Source organism: Delphinapterus leucas, chromosome 15, assembly GCF_059928025.1.
Source record: "Delphinapterus leucas isolate spDelLeu-1000000601 "Yukka" chromosome 15, BTC_Dleu_Yukka2, whole genome shotgun sequence".
Classification (NCBI taxonomy): Eukaryota; Metazoa; Chordata; class Mammalia; order Artiodactyla; family Monodontidae; genus Delphinapterus; species Delphinapterus leucas.
Window position 1 is genome coordinate 16,264,505 of NC_143143.1, and position 19,893 is coordinate 16,284,397.

The following is a 19,893-nucleotide window of genomic DNA, read 5'->3' on the forward strand; positions in this document are numbered from 1 at the left end:
CCTGTGTGCAATCTTAAATTTCCATCTTTTTCCCCAAGTGTTCCCCTCTCCCCAGCCCTCTTTCCAGAGAGGCCACCATCACCATCTCCAGTGCTCTGTGACCCACCTTCCCACACCCCACCAGCCCAGTTACAAATGGAGATTTTCTGTTTATTGCTCAAAAACAAAAATCCAGAAGCAAAGGTGGGGAGACTGTGGGTAGGGGACATGGCAGGAAGGGGGTAGGGGCCTTGTCCCAGCTCTCCCCTTCATCCCTCTTCTTCTGACCCTCCAAGGGTCAGAGGTTAGGCCCAGGGACAGAGCATCTGGGAAGGGCAGAGCCTTCATGACCAAGGGAACAGCAGAGCTCTTGGGTAGTCCTTGTGGGATGCCCTGGGCTGGAGGGTCCCCAGGAGTTGCATCAGGGGCTGAGTTCCCCTCCTAGGGTCCAAAAAGGGGTAGAGTGAGTGGGGAGTAGGCCCCTTGTTTGGCAACTGAGAAGAGGAGGCTTTGGGCACAGGATGCTGGTTTATTTACTGTAGGGTCCCCAGGGCCATCAAAGCCCCCTCGTGGGACCAGGAGATTATTTACACAGCAGGGAGGAAGGGAGCCAGAGGCCAGGTCCTGTACTCCTTCCTGCCCAGAATGAGGAGAGGAGGGGCGTCCTGGGTCCTGCAGCCTTAGTCTTGGTGTTCAGATGGAAACTTCATACTCTCGTGTATCCTGGAAACGGAGAGATGGCATCAGTCACTAGAATGGGATGGAGGTGGAGGAGGCATCCACAAGGAAGGGGAAAGACTCTGTGTTTTTAAAATAACATAGATCACTGGGAGTTTGGGGACCATGGGGTGGGAATGGGGCTGAATCTGGCCAATGGGTGTATTTGGTTCATCCTACAGTATCTTAAAGTCACATAAAAATCTAAATTTCTGGATTGTCTTGAACAGTTGGAAGGTCTGGCAGTTGGGCTTAGGTTTCCTCCATGGACTGGATGGGGTACAAGCTTTCCAGTTGGTCACAGTCCTTACCACTCCCGATTGGCCCACCTGACTTGGCTTTGTTCATTGACGTGGCCTTTGTAGACAGCTGAGTTTGCAATTCCCAAGACAGATATTACAAAGACCTTGAGAGAAGGTTATAGAGTCCCAGGGGAGCTGAGGGATGTGGCACTCCAGGGGTAGGGGAAGGGCTCACCCCAGCTTCATACAGTGGATTGCTGAAGTCTGACTCCACCGTGATGGGGCTGTAGGAATGGGAGCCTGAGAAGCCGAAGAGGGATTTTCCCTGTAGCCTGGGAAAGGAAGGAGATAGAGGGGCTTATCGAGAAGTGAGCCCCCAACCCCCCCTCACCCGGGCTTCTGTGCCAGGCAGGCAGGACGTCTGCCCTGGCCAGCAGCTCCCTGAGTTATGTACTTACTTGGTGTAGTATATGTAAACGCCACTGCCGAGGACGATGACCAAGCCTAGGGGCAGCAGAATGGCCAAGGCGAGGTTCCCACCCTCTAGCTGCCGTGACGGGTCGGTGGTCTGGCTCACTGGAAGGAGGAGGAGAGGCCAGTGATCTGGGGCTGGGCCCAGCCCTGGGCTCTCCCAGCCTCCTGCCCTGGGCCCTGAACCCTGGGCCTCACCCCACCGGGGGCCTGGCCTCCTGCCCCCGGCCTCTGCCTTGCCCTCCCAACTTGGCCAGGCCTGGGTCTCCACCTGTGCCCTCACTGACCTTCCAGTTTTCGGTTGTCCAGGAGCTCCTCATAGGCCACTGCAGGGAGAGGAGGAGGAGGGGACGGGGTCTGAGCCAGGGAGGGAAGGAGGCTGGGTAGAGGGCCGGGAGCCCAGTGGGGCCGGGCTGGACAGCCTGGATTCTCTGCCCTCTGCTCAACCTAAACTCGATCCTTCCCTTGGGGACAGGGGAGGAACAGTCAGAGCAGGGCCTCGGTCCTCCTCCTCCAGACCCCTGGGCAGTCTAAACCAACCAGGTCTGTAGGATTTGTCAAAAATACGGAAACTGAGACCTATTCGGAGGGCAAGGGACTGCCAAACCAAAGCCCCCTCTACTACTTCCCTTAGGATAATTCCATGACCTTGAACTTCTCCAGGGCTTTTGGCTATACCTCTGATAATGAGAGCCCATAGAAAGTGGATGGGGAGCTCGGCAGGGTCTCGAATTTGCTACCTGACTTTCCCAGCCCTGTCACATCCTGGACACTGCTGTGCCCCCTCCTGCCCTGCCTGCCCAGGCACCTTTGCAGAGTGGGGGCTGGCTGGTCCACTGTGAGGGGTGCCCGGGCACACAGGTGATGGTGACCTCGCCAATGAGCTCAAAGCCCTCATAGCAGAAGAAGCGCAGAGACTCGCCCGCCTGGTAGTGATGCTTGTACAATGTCTGATAGCCGTTCTCTGGCACCCCGGGGTTCAGGCACGGCTCGTACTTCACTGCAGGGAAGAGGTCAGTCATGGGCCAGCTGCACCGTTGAGCAGGCCACCCAGCCACCCATCCTAGGGTGTCCCCAGACTCACAGGCGCACTTGGGGACCCGGTCGCTCCACTTGGGCGTGCCCGTGTCCCGGCTGTAGCAGGTGAGCACGGCCGCCCCCTCCAGGCTGTACCCCGGCAGACAGCGGTACTGGACGTGGGAGCCAACAGGAAAGCCGGCATCTGAGGTGGTGCGGTGCCCGTTGGTGATCTCACCAGGATCGGCACAAGTCATGACTGTTGGCAGGAGGGCAAAGTCAGGGGGAGCCAGGCCGTTAAAAGATCTGCCAGAAGCTTAGAGCTGGGAGACGCCTGAGTCGTGGGCCATCTCCTCTGGGCAACACTCTGCACACACCTCCCACTCCTTCCTCAGAATGAACAGAGCAGGAGTTGGAAAACTTAAAATTCAATGCATTTTACATAGCAGGTTTCTTCCAGAAAACAGAATGTTTGGGGCAACCTGGGCCCCCATCGTAGGGTGAAATTTGAAATATTGAACCACTCAACCAGAGCAAACCAGCTAAATCCCAACCGTGTCAGCCCTGCATGGCAAGTCATCAGCAGCAGAGCAGCTGCCCTCTTCAGAGGGGCCCAGACCTCCTGCTCCCCTCATTCCCGTCATCCCCAGCCCCTTCTGCTCACTTGTATTGCCTGCCTGGCCTCTGCGGGCATTTGTTTACAACCTTGCTGTGGAAGAATCCCAATCAAAGCCATTTCTTATATATAGACCTGAGCAAGGCACCTCGCTAAAATGTTTTACAAACATGATATCATATACCCTGATGATCTCAGAGAGGTCAGCGTCACTATCACCTCCCTTGGGGCTCAGGGCTCAGGGCAGTCAAATGACTGGTCTATGGTCACTCAGCCAGGGAGTGGCAAAGCTGGAACTGTTCAGGGTCACAGCCAGGGAGCACTGGGCTGAGATTCAGAGACTTAGGGCTCAGCTCAGCTGAAGGCTCCATGTGCTGCCTTGGGCAGGGTCCCTACTGAGTCTTGGGCAGTTGGGCTACGCCCTATCCCCTCTGGGCCCCGCTTCCATCCCTTCTTGTCCCTGCCCCGTGTGGTCTGGGTTCCAGATTGGACATCCTGTGACTCCTTCCAGGGATGGGGAGCTGTGTCAACTAGAAAGTTTTCCTTGTGTCCAGTCCAAATCTGGCTTCCTGAAACTTATCCTCATTGGTCCCACCGTTGCTCCTAGGGGCCAGGTGAAAGACCTACAATCCTATATCCTGGTGACAGGCTTCCAGAAATTTGGAGGAAGTGACAAGATGCCACCCTTTTCTGCTCTTCTAAAAGATAAATTCTCCCAGCTCCTTTGAATGTCACCTCCTCTGTGAAATCTCCTGCTGTATCCCTGGGACAATTAACCCACCCCTCTTCCTACAGCCCTTCTTCATACTTATAGCAACTACTACTTACTCACTGTTTACCTGCACCAGGCACTAACGTGAAAAGCTTTTCATTTGCTTTTCACAATCCTCTATTCCTACTTCACTGAGGAAGAAGCCAAAGCCTCAGAGATGTTAAGTGCCTTGCCTGAAGTCACCCAGCGGTTACCACTCTAATATCCTGAGTAAGTATCTGTCCCTGTCCCAGACTGTGAGCTCTGTCAGGGTAGGGAGAGTCCCCAACACCTCCGCATAACTCCAGCCCCAACACATCATGGGACTTTAATAACGGAATTAAAATAAACCGATGGGCTTCCCTGGTGGTGCAGTGGTTAAGAATCCGCCTGCCAATGCAGGGGACACGGGTTCGAGCCCTGGTCCGGGAAGATCCCACATGCCGCAGAGCAACTAAGCCCGTGCGCCACAACTACTGAGCCTGTGCTCTAGAGCCCACGAGCCACAACTACGGAAGCCCACATGCCTAGAGCCCATGCTCCGCATCAAGAGAAGCCACCGCAATGAAAAGACTGCGCACCGCAGGATAACGAAGAGTATCCCTCGCTCGCCGCAACTAGAGAAAGCCCTCGTGCAGCAACGAAGACCCAACTCAGCAAAAAATAAATAAATAAATGAATAAATAAATAAATTTATTAAAAAAATAAAAGTAAATAAAATAAAATAAACCGAGCTCTCTGACAAGCCTAGGCCACTGCAAAGTGACTCCCCATAATGTCAAGGGTTGGGGACTGAGAGACTGGAGCAAGGCCTAGAACAAGAAAAGAGATGACGGGGCAGGCGGGGGGCAGGGGGGCAGGGGGGCAGGGGGGCGGGACTCAGACTGGGCAGAGGCAGGGCCAGGAGACGATGGGGGAGGAACCCAGAAGAACCAGGTTCAGGACCCAGAACAGTGCAAGAGAGAGGGATGCAGCCCTGGGAAGATGAGAGTGGGGACCAGAGGGTACAGTTTCGGGACACCGAGGAACAGAGGAGTGGAACCCACTGGACATATGGTTGGGGCCTGAGGAAGATCTAGGCAGGACCTCGAGCGAAGGGATGGGTCCAGACGGAACAGGGGCGGGAACAAGAACATACGGAGGCGGGGCGCATAGGGGGTGGGCGGAGCCCAAGCAGAGCCGTGAAACCCAGGTGGGCAGGGGCGGAGCCACGAGAGGATTAGGGCGGGGCCCGGGCTCACTCTTTCGGCAGGCGGGCGGCGCTGCGCTCCAGGACAGGTCCCACTGGCAGGTGAGAATGTCCGACCCAAGCAGCTCATAGCCAGGCTCGCACTGATAAGTAAGCACAGTGCCCCGGATCAGGTCCCCGTGGGAAGCCGTCCTCCAGCCCCATTCCGGGGGCGGCAGCTCGGGGCACGTGTCGTTCCTCGGGACCTCTGCAGGGGAGAGACGGCGAGTTTGGAGGCTGTCCTGCGACCCAGGGCGCCATTCCAGCCTCGGGGGCCTCTCTGACCTGGGGGACCCCTTCCCATCTCGGGACCCTAGGCCTCGGTACCTTTGAAGTGCAACACGAAACCCTGGCCCAGGCCCGGGTTTGGAGGTCCGGGCGGTGCCTGGAACTGCAGCGTGAGGTCGGGCCCAGAGGAGAGGAGGCGGCGGCGCGGTTGAGGCCCTCGCAGCTGGGCCAGGACTCGGGCACTGGGACCGTCCCCATCGAACAGTGTCAGCATATCCCCTTCGCGCACATTCAAGCTGGAGGGAGTGGGACCAGACACGGGGGCTGGGTTACGATCGGCCCCTCCCATCTGGTTCTGCCCAATCACTAACTCAGCTCATTAGCAACCTTGCCTACTCTCCAGTCCCGCCTTACATTCTCCTATCCCAGGCCTCAGTTTGGATCAGTTATGGGCTTCTCCTCCACGCTAGTCGCTCCAGGTTCCATTTGGTCTGTGGCTCCTCCCGGCTCCTGCTTCCCAATCCCCAACACTGATCATTGTTGACGCCTCCCACTTCCCAGTCCCTCCTCCATCACCAGATGATGCACAGCCAGGCTCAACTCCAGCTCTGACCAATCACAGACCATGCTCATTACCACCCAGCCCAACTCTAGGCCCCAACCGAGTACATGCTTTTTGAGCCACGCCCACTTCTGGTTCTGTCCAGGCACATGACCGCCTCACACCAAAGTAGCTCACTGGATTTCCCGCACACCCATGCCCACCTTGTGTGATGCCGCTGATGCAACAGCTTGGGCCTGGGTCCCTGGAAATCACTCCAGGGGGGCCTCAGAAACAGCCAGAGTGAGACTTCAGGCCAGAGCCCCTTTTTCACAATAGTCCCCGAGGAAGGCTGCATTACCCCATTTACTTGTCCAAGGTTGCCTGACCAATAAGTGATTTGTACCTGGGTCTACCTGATGTCCCACATCCCTATCCTGAATCCTTAGCCACTTCTTTCATCCGAACATATATTCACCGAATCTCGTGTAGACACTCGAGCCAGCCAGGCTCATAATGCAGGCCAGTGTATTGTCATACCACACTTGGCTGAGCCCACACCCATTGCACCCTCTGCAGTACCCAAACATACATCTCAACTTGAAGCAAGATGCGCTTCTCTTCCTGGACATGCAGACCCCACACGCAATCTTGGCCGGGGCTATAGCTTTGGGGCCAATCCGGAGAGAGGACCACACCAGCTGGCTCTGACAGCTCCCCTCCACACATGGCTAGGATAGAAAGGGTGTCAGATTCAGGACCCAGGTGGGCATGCAGTCTCTATTTCGCTACGATCCTCACCACTCCCAACTGTGTGCACCAGACTGCCTCCCCGGTTTCCTATTATCTATTACCCACCTGATTCTTGCCACGTCTAGTCCTGTTGTGTCCAATCCCCCGCCCCACTCTTAACTAACCCCGCCCAGTCTCCAGCCTATGCATTACCACCCAATCCATGACTTAGCCCAATCTAGCTCTTGAAGATATTTGGGTTATGACCCCTGAACTCTGTAACAAGCCCATCAACTGCTCAGCTAAGAAAACTAAGCCTCTGAAAGGGACAGAGATTGATCCTGAGTTTACTAGGTTCTCCTTCCTGAACGGCCTTCCTAGGATCCCCAGCTCAGGGGGTAGTCTGTGAACTGAAGGATGTTCTGGGGAGGCAGGGAAGGCGGCACGCTCACCCTTGCAGGCTGGCTCTGTGTCATTCCAGTGGGGTTCTGTGGGATCCACACATTCGATGGCATTGGGGGGGCCAGGGGGCTCCAGGGCATATCCTGGGAGGCATGAGAAGGTGGCCAGTGCCCCTGGGCGGTATTCAGGGTCCGTGGTGGTGACATTGCCATGTGCCAGGAAGGGGGCAAAGCAGCGATCTTCCTCAAAGGCTAGAGAGGAGTCAGTCACAGGAATTAAGCATTAGGACAGGCCTCCGGGGATCTCAGACTGGGGAACCAGGCTGAATTCCAGTGTGGTTTGGCCCCCCAGTGGGCTATTTAAAATGGAAAGCCTTTGGGCTTAGCTTTCACTTTCCAGTTTCCCCCAAACCCTAACATTCCTCATTCACATATTTATGTTAGCTCCCCGGCCTCTGGACAGAAACCCCAAGGTCAGTCAAGTCCCAGCCACTATTCTACAGATGAGGACACTAGGTCCACAGACAAAAAGCCATGTGCTCCATGTCACACAGTAGGGCAGTGGCAGAACCAGACCTCAAGCCCAGATTCCTTGATTCCCAGCCAGATACACTTGGCTCTGGAAGCTGCAATGGAGTGGGGGGAAACGGTGCCTTTGGAGACCTGGCTCATGTAGGTGTGTTCGCTCCTCAAAAATAACCGTTGGTTTCTGATCAACCCTGATTATCCATACTGTGGCTAGAATCCAAAAGTGAGGCAAACACAAAAGCTACTCAGTTTTAACTTTGGTCTAAGTCAGCAAAAAAATTAACATTTGTAGAGTGTTTTAGTTTTTGCCCATCTGATCATATCTTAGACTCAGGTAAGGCTCAGGTGCCTATGATACAGAAAGAGTCTGAAACCCATTGAGCAGCAGTGGCCCACAACCATGGAGACAGGCCTCAAACCTAGAAATTCTCTTTGCACTCTCAGAATCTAAAATGCAATTTATTTTTCAGATCCACTGTTCTGTTTCACCATTACTTAACCTGATAAGGTGTCATGTCCAAATCCTATGCATCCATCAGGGCCAAGTGCCAATTCCCTTTCTCCCTTGATTCATACCAGAAACTAGCCCCTCCCATCTCTGAGCATTTTACTTGCTTTGTCTCTTTCCTGCTACTGTTTACACAAATCCTCTGCTCCAGCCACAGTGAAACTCTCTGTTTCCCAAACATAACAGGCTTTTCTCTACCTCTTTACTGTTGCTCACACTGTTCCTTTCACCTGAGATGCTCATTCCCAATCTTCCTCTTTTAAAATTCTCTCTATCCTGTAAGTCCCAGTTCAAATGCCTCCTCCCATGATCACTGACTTCCTTCCTTCCTACCTATCCAGCATCCAGTCCCCTTTGTCTGTTAACAGCACTCCTATTTTCATTTTGGGTCACATGTCCTCCCCACTTCCAGTCCATGAGATTCAGTTGGAGCCAACCAGGGATGGCCATGTGATGTGGATCTGCCAATCATAACACTACCTGCCCCTAGCTACAGTGATTGGCTCAGGCATAGATAGATGACCTAAGCCAGGGCAATGAAAGCCTTTCCTGGCATTTTTGTTAAAGCTCTTAGGAAAGTGGTATGCTTTCTCTCTGATGGGGTTGCTAAAGTTGTTGGTATGTAAATCTGTAACTGCTAGGTACACAACAGACTGAGAGTCTGCCTGAGAATGAAGCCAACCGAGAGGAAAGAATGGAGAGATTTAAGTAACTGGTCTCTTGGCTGTGTACCTGGATCCAGCCACACTTGAAGCTTAAGTAGAAAAGACCACCTCAGGGAATTAGAATGTGTCCTTGTCGATTTGGGATGGGGAGACAAGTCAGTTTTCAGGAATCCAAACGTGGAGATAAGCAGAGATGGATTATGTGCTTGTGACCATGCCTGGGCATAGGAAGAGGGGAAGGTGCGGCAGGTGGGGCCTCAGGGGAAGGGCAGTTACCTTCAAATCGGAGGCTTAGCAGCAGGGGATTGGCAGGTGTCTCTGAAAGCAGCTCCACATAGAGGGACTGGGCATCACTGATGAGACCCCGCTCTGGGACATCATCCATGTCCGAGTCATAGATCACCGGGGATAGGGGACTGCCCCCTGAGCGCACCATCAGCCTGGGATGGACAGAGGTGGCCAGGAGCTCAGCTTCCCCTCAGAAGCTGCCTCACCTCTTGCCTGCTCTCCTAACTTAATTTCGTAGCTATTATTTTCAAACATTAACTATATGCCATGTACTCTTCTAAGCTTTTACACATTTTATCTCACTTAATTCTCACAAGAACCCTTGAGTTAGATACTATATTATCCCTCATTTTATAGATGAGAAAATTGAGGCACAGAAAGAGTAAGTAACCTGTCCAGCTACACATAGCAACTAATGTCAGAGCTGGGATACTAGTTTGCTAGATAAAGAGTGAGAATAATGATGATGACGTTGGCAAACACATTTATAGTGCTTACTGTGTGCTAGGCACCATTCCAAGCACTTTACATATCTTAATGCATTTGTCCTCACAGAAACCTTAAGAGGGAGGTACTATTATCTCCATTCTACAGATGAGAAAACTGAAGCACAGAGAGGTTAAGTGATTTGTCTCAGTTTGCACAGCTATACTGCCTAAGAAAGGGGAAGGACTAACCCGCATTTGACATAGATCCCAACTGGGATTCCCCCCGCGTCTGTCTGACTGTCTATTGCAGCCTCCCTATTTCCTTGAAGTGAGGACCTCTGACGCAAGGCCCAGACCCTCACCGGTCGTTGTCCTCATCCAGGGAGACTCTCTCAAAGTGTAGGTGCAGCCGGCGTCCCTCAGCTGCTTCGATGACCCAACGGCAGGTGAGGTTGGGCCCTGCCGCTCCCCCAGGCTCAGGGGACACGATGCGGCCAAGTGTAGCGTTGTGGATGGTGCCACCACAGGATGCTGTGGGCGGTGCGGGGGGGCAGGTTAAGGTGACTTGTCCTTTTCCCATCTGCAGAGCTATTGCACCCACACCTTTGCCTGGGACCTGGCCTTGGGATGACCTCTGCCCTACAGGCTCACCCCAGGACTTTTTTCAGGCCACTACCAGGTGAGGAACCAGCCTTGGAATAGAAAAACCCTAGGATGGACACCCCCCTCCCCCAGGATGGAGATTCCATCAAAATGAAGACTCCCCAGATGTGGACACCCTGGGGTGGGGAGTTATGGGGAAGTCCCCCAAACTGAAGCTCTCAGATGGAAAATACTCAGGATAGGATCCCAGGATGAAGACTCCCCAAATGGGAACCCTCCAGGAATTCCCTGTGGTCCAGTGGTCAGGACTCTGCGCTTCCACTGCAGGGAGCACAGGTTTGATCCCTGGTCGGGGACCTAAATTCCCACAAGCCATGTGGCATGGCCAAACAAAAAAAAAAAAAAAAAAAGGAACCCCCACCCCCCACCCCGAGGTGGCACTTCCCCAGATGGTGAGCCCCACCCAAGGATGGGGACTCCAAGGATTGAGACCCTCAGGGTGAAGAGCTCCAAATGGAAACCTCAGGATAGGGACTCTTCAGGGTAAAAACCCCTTCCAGATGGGTGTTCCCAAAGATAGAGACCCCCAAGGTAGGACCCTCCAGTGGGGCTCCCAGGACAGAAAACCACACCTATTGTGGTAGAGACTCACCCATGCAGCTGGGGGGTTCACTGCTCCAGGCTGGCCGGGTACCATTGAGGCAGATGAGGGTCTCCTCACCCTGCAGCTGGTAGCCCGAATCACAGTGGAAGATGGCAGTGCCTCCAGGGTGAAGGTCTGTCACACTCACATCCCCATGGGCTGGCCGGGGAGGGAAGCCGCAGCTCAAGAGGTAGGCTGGATCAGGCAGGGCAGGAGAAAGAGGATTCACTCTCCCAGGCCATCCTCTCTCACTGGTTCCCCAGCATTTCCTCCCCTCTTTCCAGGTCCCCCTCACTCTCCAGGGCACAAACTGGCTCCATACTGGAGTCCTTACATGGACACACTGTCTCATGAAGAGGTAATGTCAACATCCCTTATCTCCCCTAATCTTTGTAATCTACCCACTTTGGCCCCCATTTTACAGATGAGAAACCTGAGCCTCAAAGAAGTTTTGGACCCTAGCACCCATTTACTGTGTGAACTCAGGCAAATCAATTGACCACTCTGAACCCCATTCAGCTCTAATAATAGCAAATAGTATTTGCAGAGCTTGTTCAGCTTCCAAAATGAGTTAATGCAGTGCTTTTGAGGTAGTCAGAGAAAGGCTGTGACCCACTTTCCAGGGGTGGAAGTTGAGGCTCCAAGTTATTAAGTGACTCAGATCATTTTCTCCCCTCCACACACACAGACTTTCTTCCACTGGGGTGTCACTGTGGTATTATACCCTCAGCTTTCATCCAGAGGAGTCACAAGAAACTCCTTTAGAAACAGACTATACTGTCATTAAAGACCTTAATACCCAGTGTCCCCTAAATGAATCCCCCAGTGAAAGTGAAGTGCTAGGGAAAGCTTTGCTTTCCTTAAGGAACTGGTTTGTCTTTTTTCCTGCAATGAGAACTGTGTAATCTCTCTTTTCATACTGGCTGCTAGGAAGCCCAGAACCAGGTTGAGCCTTGTCCCTAGTAACAATGGCTTGTCTATCCACATTCTACTTTTTTCAAATTTAATAAGCATTATCTGGTGCCAATTTTTCTCTTTTTTTTTCTTTTTTTTTTTTTGGCTGTGCCACACGGTTTGTGGGATTTTAATTCCCCAACCAGGGATTGAACCCCGGCCCTTGGCAGTGAGAGCGTGGAGTCCTAACCACTGGACTGCCAGGGAACTCCCTCTTACTTATTCTATTTAATCTTATTGTTTGCATTCTTTTTTGAAAGCCTCCTGAAATTCTTGTGGAAACATATGAGATAAAACAAACAAATAGAAAGTGACTTGGTAATCAGTGATAGACTCTGAACTTGATTCTGACAGAGCTCTGTGTTTCTGTTTAAGACTAGGCAGAGTTCTTTAAGAAGGGCTTCCTGGAGGAAGTACATCGAAGCTGGGTCTTGTACGAGGGGCAGGCTCTGGTTAGCAGAGGGTCCAGCTTGCCTGGGCCTTTGCTTTTTCTGACTCTCCAGTCCTGAGTGATTCTGTAAGAGACCTGGTCTCTCCCTGTTTCAAAATTCAACAAGCATTTCCTTGGCTGGGTCCTAGGGTCAGAGGTGAAAAAGACTGAGGCCTTGCCTTCAGGAGTTCATGGTCTACTAAGATAGACATAAAAACAGCCTTTTAGAACACAGGGATTTAGGAATTCCCTGGCGGTCCAGTGGTTAGGACTTGGCGATTTCACTGCCGGGCAGGGGTTCAATCCTTGGTCAGGGAACTAAGATCCTGCAAGCCGAGCAGTGGACAAAACAAACAAATAAACAAAAAACAAACCAAAAAAACCGCACAGTGATTTGAATAAACTTTAGCCTCTGTGATGGCTCTCCAAGACCAACAGAATCAAGTCTGAATGCTTTAGATTGACATTCAAGCTCCTTCCACAACCAGTTCCAGCCCAGCCCATCCAGCTTCAGTTCTCAGCACCCACGGCCCATACATCTCACACGATACAGTTCTGTGACTCCTTACAGTCCCACTTCCATATTTTTCCACACAATTTCCCCTACCTGAAAGGCTCTCTTCTCACTGTTCCTCATCTTTCAAGGAGTAACTTAAGTACCACTTCCTCCAGGAAGTCTTCCTGACCCCTCCCCTTTCCCACAGAGTTAGTTTTTTTTTCTTTTTGCCTAAACACAATCCACATGCATAATTTTATCATCACATTAACACCTGCCTATTGCCATTGTGAGACTGAATCAAATGTTTTTTATTTTGTCTCCTAAAAACCTAGCCTAGCTGATCAGTTGATGCCGCCAAGGGGCAATGTGGAACAGTGCAAAGAGCACTGGATTTGGAGATGGGCAGACCTAAGTTCCAGTTCTAGTTTCACAACTTATTAGCTGTATGGCCTTGAGCAGGTGACTTCACCTTTCATCTGTAAATGGCAATAACAATTCCTATCATTGAGGATTGGCCTTAAAGAAAAGAAACCTGGAATCAAGCACCTGGAACATAGAAAATACTCAGAAAATGTTAATCGCCACCCCCCCAGCTTCAATTAATAAATGACCAGGGGTCAGGGACTTGGAGATCTGACTTCTGACTCTGCAATGAATTTGCTGGTGGCTGAGCAATCCATATGAGCTTTGAGGCTTTTTCTTCCTCTTAGAGATGGAGCTGACAATGGCCACCCCCAGGGCTGCTGTGAGAAGCAACCAAAACAAGAGTTGATGAAAGAGTTTTGTAAATGGGAAAGTTTGCTGGACTTGGGGTGAGGGGTGATGGAGCCTTTGACCTTCCAGAGAAGCTAATGAGGCCACTGTGGACTGGAGGGCCCAGCCAGTGCAAATTGGGAAGGGCTTAAACAGGGCCTCCGTCCCAAATGTGCCTGCAGAAGCCGCAGAGCAGGGAAGACGGAGGCAGGTAATGAAGGCCCATTTATGCAATAGCCCTGCTTCCTCAAATGTTCCAGTTCATCTAAAGAGTCCTATTTTCAATGCCCTAGGGAAGTGGCTGCTTAAAGGAGCCAGCAGGAAGCCATCCTATAATATCTGAAGCCCAGCCCTCAGCTCTGGGCCTTCAAGGCATGCCCTTGCTCCCCAACAGCCGGGCCCTGACCACCAACTACATGTCCCCCGGCTCACTGGTCTCTCCACGAGTAGGTCTGCTGCTGGGCGTCTCCACCGTGCATGCCTTACCTCCTGGGGCAAGTCTAGAGCAGAGGCCTCAGGAGAGGCTGGAGAGTGTGTGAGGAAGGGATACGGGTTGTCTGTGTCCTGGATAAAGTCACAAGGGATCTGGTGTCAGCAGAGCTCACAAGCGGGCAGCAAGGCCATGAGGTGAAGTGAAGGGGACACTGGCCCAACACACAGTTCCCTCTCTGTTTCTGAGCAAAGGAAGGGACTTTGGAGACGGCAGCAGTGTCTGGAATGGGACCTTGGGCTGGGCCCCTTGCCTCATGTACACGTATATGCTAGAATGTACATTGCATCGTGGGAAGGTTTCCATACACACAGGCAAATATGGATGTACACGTGTGTGTAGGCTGTCTGTGGGTGGGTGCTTGCAAATGCAAGCATGCGCAGATACATCCCCTCCTTCCTACCCCCAGAAGTCAGCAGGATCTTTTTAGGTCACAAATCTGAGGCTGTCACTATCTTGCTTAAAACATTTCAAAGTGTCTCCTCCTCCCCTGCAGGATAAAGTAGTCCAAGGACTCCTCACTGAAGCTGGTAAGGCCCTTTGTCATCCAAATACAACCTACCTCCCAGTCTAGCCTCTTGGCCTACTTCCCCAGCACTTTCTGTGCTTTACTGTAATAGCAATGACTGACATTTTCGAGCCCTCACTGTGTACCAGACACTATTTTAAGCACTTGACGTGTATTGATTCATTTGATCTTCCTAATAATACCACAAAGTAAGTATTATGATCCCCATTTTTCAGATAAGACAATGCGGCACAGAAAGGTTAAGTAACTCACCCCAGGTCACACAGCTAAGACAATTCTATCTTCCATGCTGAATTACCTCAACTCCTCAAGGGGGTCACATTTTTTTCTCCTCTCTGGGTCTTGGAATGTGTTTTTCCATCCATCTAGACATCTGCCTTCCTCTTTCTCTCCCTCCCACCCTTCCCCTAGCTAACTCATCTTAGGTGTCAGCTTAGTCATCACCTCCTCCAAGGAGGTGTCCCCATATTCCTTATAGGGGAAATTTAGGTCCCTTTGATAGTTGTTCTCTCTGACAGTGGTTCCTCCATCATAGGGATGGGGGTCCTTATCTCACTGAATTATAATTATCCTGATTATTTGTCCAACTCCCTACCTAGATTCTGAGTTCCCTTTACATCTGGCTTGTTTATTCTTCTCTCCAAGGATAACACAGGGCCTGTATGAAGTGGGCACTCAATAAACATTTGCTGAGTGAATGGATGAATTGTCACTTGGATGTGTGCACACCCAGGCACAGGTCTGTGAGTGTGTGAGATAAGTGTGTATAGGTCTCCTCCGAGGATTCTGCCCCCCATGGTCCTAGTCAGGAGGAAAAGGCCCCAACATTACCCTGTGCTTAGAAGGCTCCTGAAGATGTTCTCTGTGCCCAGTGTGGCCCCTGCCCTCCCACCAGCACTCCGAACTCCTCACCCTGATAGTGGATCCTGAAGCCACCACCCCTTGGGACCCGTGGGCTCTGGAAGTGCAGGAGCAGCCTGTTGGTTGGACTCCGAAGGACCTGTCCTTCTCCCAGCATGGAGGAATTTGCCAGGAGTCGGGGGGCCAGTCCTGGGGAACCCCCACCAGCCAGCACCAGGAGTTCCTCCTCCCGAGACAGGTTCAGCGTCTGCACCTAAAGAAGCCAGACCCAGACCCGCCAGGGAAGTCAGCTGGGGTGTGTGACCCCCTAAGCTCCCACGCCCCTTGCCTTCCTTTTCCCTGTATGTAGCAGACCAAGAACCACGGTAACGTTGGCCAAGTTGTAGAACTTTAGGAGAGTCTGTGAGATCCTCAGAAAATAGGTCCATCTGAGTCAGAAAACAAGTTCTCTGGCTCCTAGGCCCAACCCGTGCACACCCCTGGGCCCGGAGGGAAGGGCTGGGAGGTTTCACAATCATATGCTTAAGTCCAGTTACCTGGATCTCAATGCCGTAGCCAGGGTAGACATGGATGCTGTATGTGCAGTCCAGGAGCCCCAAGGTTCGGCTGGCCGCGCTCCCTAAACCTGGAGACTCCACATGACCTTCACCTTCGGAGATGTTGTTATTACACAGAACTAAAGAGATATAAGTGCTGGGGTTGAGAGAATCTCTGTGTTCTTGCCCTCCCAGCCAAGTAACCCTGGGGGTCCTCATCTGTCTTCTCCCCAGCACCCCTCACCATCTTTATCCAATGCTCACTCTCCCATCTGTGCCTAGAACTCCCTTCCTCAACTGTCGTAAGACATAAGACACATAGAACAGTGCTGGCACATAGTAAGGGTGTATCAACGCTAGCCTTTATTATAATTAAGCAGAAGGCCCTCTCCCATCTAGACCCCTTCTTCTTCCACACGTTCCCGGCAGCCTCTCCCCCATCCACACCTTCCTCTTCTCCCACATCCCCTTTCAATCGCCTCACCTGGGCTGGTCACCGTCGTGGTGACAGTTGTCGTGGTGATGATGGTGGTCGTGGTCTCCTCCTCTCCTCCCTCAGGCCCGAGGGGCGGGCCTGGGGAGGCGGGACCGGGAAGGGGCGGGGCCGTAGTTCCTGGGGGCGGGGTCAGCAGCTCCGGCGCGGTGGGGCCTGCCCCCCTGCCCTCCTTAGGGGTTATGGCTGTTGTCAGAGGCCCTGTGCCCGGCTCAGTGGCCCGTGGCAGGGAGGGTGCTGCAAGAGTCTGGCCGGCTGGAGGGGTGGCTAGTGTGGGGTCTGGATCAGATCCTGGGACAGTGCGAGGGAAGTCAGGAAACAGGAGGAGCACATTGATGGGCCTCGGTCGGGGATCAGGGCTAAGAGACACTGCGAGTTCCCCACTGAACCCAAAAGACCTCCCCCACGAGGTGCAGGACCCCCACCTCTCCCTTCCCCACCCAAACTTCCCCCCTCCTCCCAAGGCTTCCACAGCCTGCCCCCCAGCCCCTTCTTTTCTTCTCTCTGTCCAGGCCCTTCCACCCTGACAGTCTCCTTGAGCTTCTCTCTCTGTCTCCCCATTCAGATCTGGCTCTCTCTCCCGGTTACCCCTTTCTCTTTCCTCTTTTTATTTTGCACTCTCTAGAACTCTCGGTCTATGTTTAGTACTCTTACCCCTCTCTGATTTTATGACTCTAGGTCTACTACTCTCTGCATTTCTCTCTCTTTCTGTGTCTCTTTTCCACTCTATCTCTGATTCTGGCTCTCTGAGTTTCCATCTGTCTTTCTATCTGTCTGTTTTTCTGTGCTGTTTCTTGATCATTCTACCTCAATTTCTCTGGCTCTCTGACTGTCTATGTCCAGTTTTGACTCTCTCGAACCATCTCTCTCTGTCTCTCTGAATTTCACTGGCCTGGCTCCCCATCTCCCTGAATTAATGTCCCTCCCTCTGCCTCTATGTTGCTCCTGCCACTCTGGGGGCCTCACCCGGCAGGTAGCCCATTTCTGGGCCTCTCCTCAGCAGGGCTCCATGGAGCAGCTCTGCCAAGGCCTCAGAGGCTACGGTGGGGGTCTCATTTCCAGGCTCCGGCAGTGCCTCCTCCTCCTTCAGGGGCAGACCTGGGAGATGAAGTTGTGCGAGCTCTTCCACTGCCCCACACTCCTTCCTTCTCCAGAAAGATCTTTTCCAGAGCTCTTATTCTCTCCTCAGTCAGCTGGGCCAGCAGGAGCTCAGAGGGTCCCAGACTGGGCTGAGAGCCAAGATTGGAGGAGGGGCTCCCAGCTGCCCATCACACTGCTACCCCTTCGTCTCTCCCTTTTCCCCCAGGCTGTGTGGGCCTTCGGTGAGCACCTCGGACAGAGCCAGCAGGGCAGAGAAGAGGCAGGGCGCTACCTTCATTTTCCCCTCAGTGATGCTCTCCCCCCAACCCCGGGCCTCTGCGGAGGGTCTGGCAGCACCTCCCAGCCCTTGCTTCTGCAGTGTCCAGCTTTTTCTCTGGGTTTCTGTCTCTGCAGTGTGGTCCTCCCTCTCTTTCTCTGCAGTCTCTGCCCCCTTCCCTGGAGTCTCGCTGGGGGGTCAGAGTTGGGGATTGAATATCTAGCCTCTGCGCACTGCCTCTGTTCATCTGTCTTTGTCCATACGTCCAAGAACATTCGTGTGTGCTGCGCCTGGCATCTCTCCCGCCACCTCCATCTCCCACCCTGGTACCCGGCCTGCTTCTGCCGCCTCCGCAGGCATCCCCCCCCCCCCGCCCCGCCACAACGTCCCCAGCCCTTCTTCCTGGATTTAACCCCTGAGACGCTGCTAAAAGCTCCCCTCATTAATCTCCCCAACTCCTCAATATATGGGGCTAGGGGCTCCAGGTGCAAGCTGGAAAGCCCTGGCTTGCCCCTTCTCCGTCAGCTGTGCCCCTCCCCTCCCCCAGGAGCTCAGAAGGCGCAGGATGTTCGGAGAAAGGAAGGTATAGGACCCAGCTGGGGGCCTTCCCGGGGGCCCACCCCCACGCACGCAAGTCCTTACCCTGAATCCAGGGACAGCTCAGCAGAATTAGGAACAGCAGCTGGGGAGGTGGCGGATGCTGGGCCCTGGGAGCCCCCATGGCGACTCACACCAATTTCTCTCCTCTGCGCCTCTCCTAAATAATCTAGCTGTCACCTTTCCTCCGTCTTCTTTTATCTTTCCTATTAATTTTTTTTTCCTACTGGCAGTTAGCAAGGGAGACAATGTCTCTGCCTTTGGGACGGAGGGGCAGAACTGGGCTGGGGGTCTCCTGGAGCCCACCCCTCTTTGGCCGGTCTCCTCTGTCCTCAGCTCTCCTGTCTGCGGGAGAGGGGGCGCGGCTCCGGCTGCAGCGGGTGGGGCCAAGAAGGGCGAAGGAGCTGGGTCGCCTGGGTTACCCTCTGGCTCAGGCACCTGGGTCCGCCAGGCTGGCTGGATTCTAAGCCGGGGGAGTGGGTCGAGGCAAAACAGCTTCCGGGGACCTAGGGTGTGGTCGAGGATAGGGAGGGTCCCTACTGTGCTCTAGTGGGGCTTGGAGGGGAGAGGAGGGGGTTGCAGAACCTGGAGAGCCGAGGCTCGGGCACTGGAGCTGCGGGAGGGAGAGCTGAGAAAGGTGTCGAGCCCACGTCAGATCCTGGGGACGGGCGAAGGGAGGGGCTTGGGATTTATTTGGGGGCTGTGGGGGGAGGGAGGAGGAGGAAGTGCAGATGGAAGAAGGAGGGACCACATGAGCCAGGGTCTTAATCCTCACTCCCACGGCCCCTAGGGGAAGTGAAGACAACTCTGGTCCCAGCAGTAATTATGACCCCTCCCCCAACCATTCCAGCACATTTGGAAACTGAATGTTCTCTTCCCAGGGTGTTGAGGGGCAGCATAGCTGGGTTTGCGCTTGCTCAGCGCCCCCAATATGCCCCCGGCCCTCTTCCAGACCATTTCAGAGAAGCTCATGTAGAATGCGCTACCTCCCCCTCCAGAAGAATGACAAGTTCCTACGTTTGTGAGAAGTCTAAGGGGTGACAGGCCAGGATCTGGGGAGGGGAGAGCCCTCCTCTTACGTACAACAGGACCCCAGCCAGCTGCCTGGCGGCTTCAACTTTAATTTTTTTCTCCTGGTCTCATCTCGCAAGACCGCTGGAGAGCCCTTTTCAGCACCACGAGAAAGGACAGCTCTTCTCGGCCCCGCCTGAGATGGCCCGGCCCGCGGCGCTGCAGGCGATTGGCTGAAGCCGCCTTCATTATCAATCGGGCTCCCGCCGGGGGTTGGCTCTTGTGAAGGCGAATGGGGGAGGTGGAGTCACAGGCCGACTGGTCGAAGGATCGGCTGACCCACGGACCGGCCGCAGCGTCCCTGTCCGCAGTCTGCGAGCGCCGGTCTTGTCCATCAGTTCGCGCGCTCGCCACGCCCCTTACTTGCCACGCCCCTCTCAGGCCCCGCCCTTTCGTTTCGCATTGCGGGGCGCTGGAGGTTGGCGCTGTGCCCCCTGAGCCCCACGTGGCGCCCCGTCGGGGCCGGGGGAGGCAAATCCGGAGACGACACCCCCGACCCGGCTGAGTTGCGGTGGCCACTGGGCGAGGGCGGGGGTAGCTAAGCTGAGAGGACTGTGGGGAGGGTGACGTCAGGGTGAGTGGGGGACAAGGAAGGAGCGAGTGGGGGAGGGGGGAGAGAGAGCGAGAGAACCCGTGGGTCGGGTCGAGAGAGAAGCGAGGGCAGGAAGGAGAGAGGGGGAGGAAGGAGAGAGAAATCGCTGCAGAGGACTGCTGGTTGCGGTTCCCAGGGCTGCGGG

General features: G+C 53.8%; 1 protein-coding gene across 1 annotated transcript; it reads right to left on the reverse strand.

The window, feature by feature from the left end:
• Positions 1 to 747: 747 nt before the first annotated feature.
• Positions 748 to 19,871, reverse strand: SEZ6L2 (seizure related 6 homolog like 2). Its single transcript, XM_089895920.1, has 17 exons — positions 18,131 to 19,871; positions 17,079 to 17,229; positions 16,123 to 16,427; positions 15,639 to 15,778; positions 15,154 to 15,355; positions 10,596 to 10,781; positions 9,703 to 9,871; positions 8,901 to 9,064; positions 6,975 to 7,175; positions 6,383 to 6,521; positions 5,349 to 5,545; positions 5,035 to 5,229; positions 2,494 to 2,685; positions 2,218 to 2,409; positions 1,697 to 1,735; positions 1,397 to 1,514; positions 748 to 1,270 (listed from the first exon to the last, which is right to left on the reverse strand). Exons 1-17 carry the CDS (start codon positions 18,207 to 18,209, stop codon positions 1,093 to 1,095), a joined length of 2,847 nt encoding a protein of 948 aa, XP_089752046.1. The 5' UTR covers positions 18,210 to 19,871; the 3' UTR covers positions 748 to 1,092.
• Between the last annotated feature and the right edge of the window lie 22 nt (positions 19,872 to 19,893).

Coding starts and splice junctions, on each gene's coding strand:
- SEZ6L2 (XM_089895920.1), bottom strand. CDS start 18,209: ATGGGGGCTCCCAGGGCCCAGCATCCGCCACCTCCCCAGCTGCTGTTC. Junction 7,176..8,900: donor GCTAAGCCTCCGATTTGAAG/GTAACTGCCCTT, acceptor ACTCCTCTCTAG/CCTTTGAGGAAGATCGCTGC. Junction 5,230..5,348: donor TTTCGTGTTGCACTTCAAAG/GTACCGAGGCCT, acceptor TCTCCCCTGCAG/AGGTCCCGAGGAACGACACG.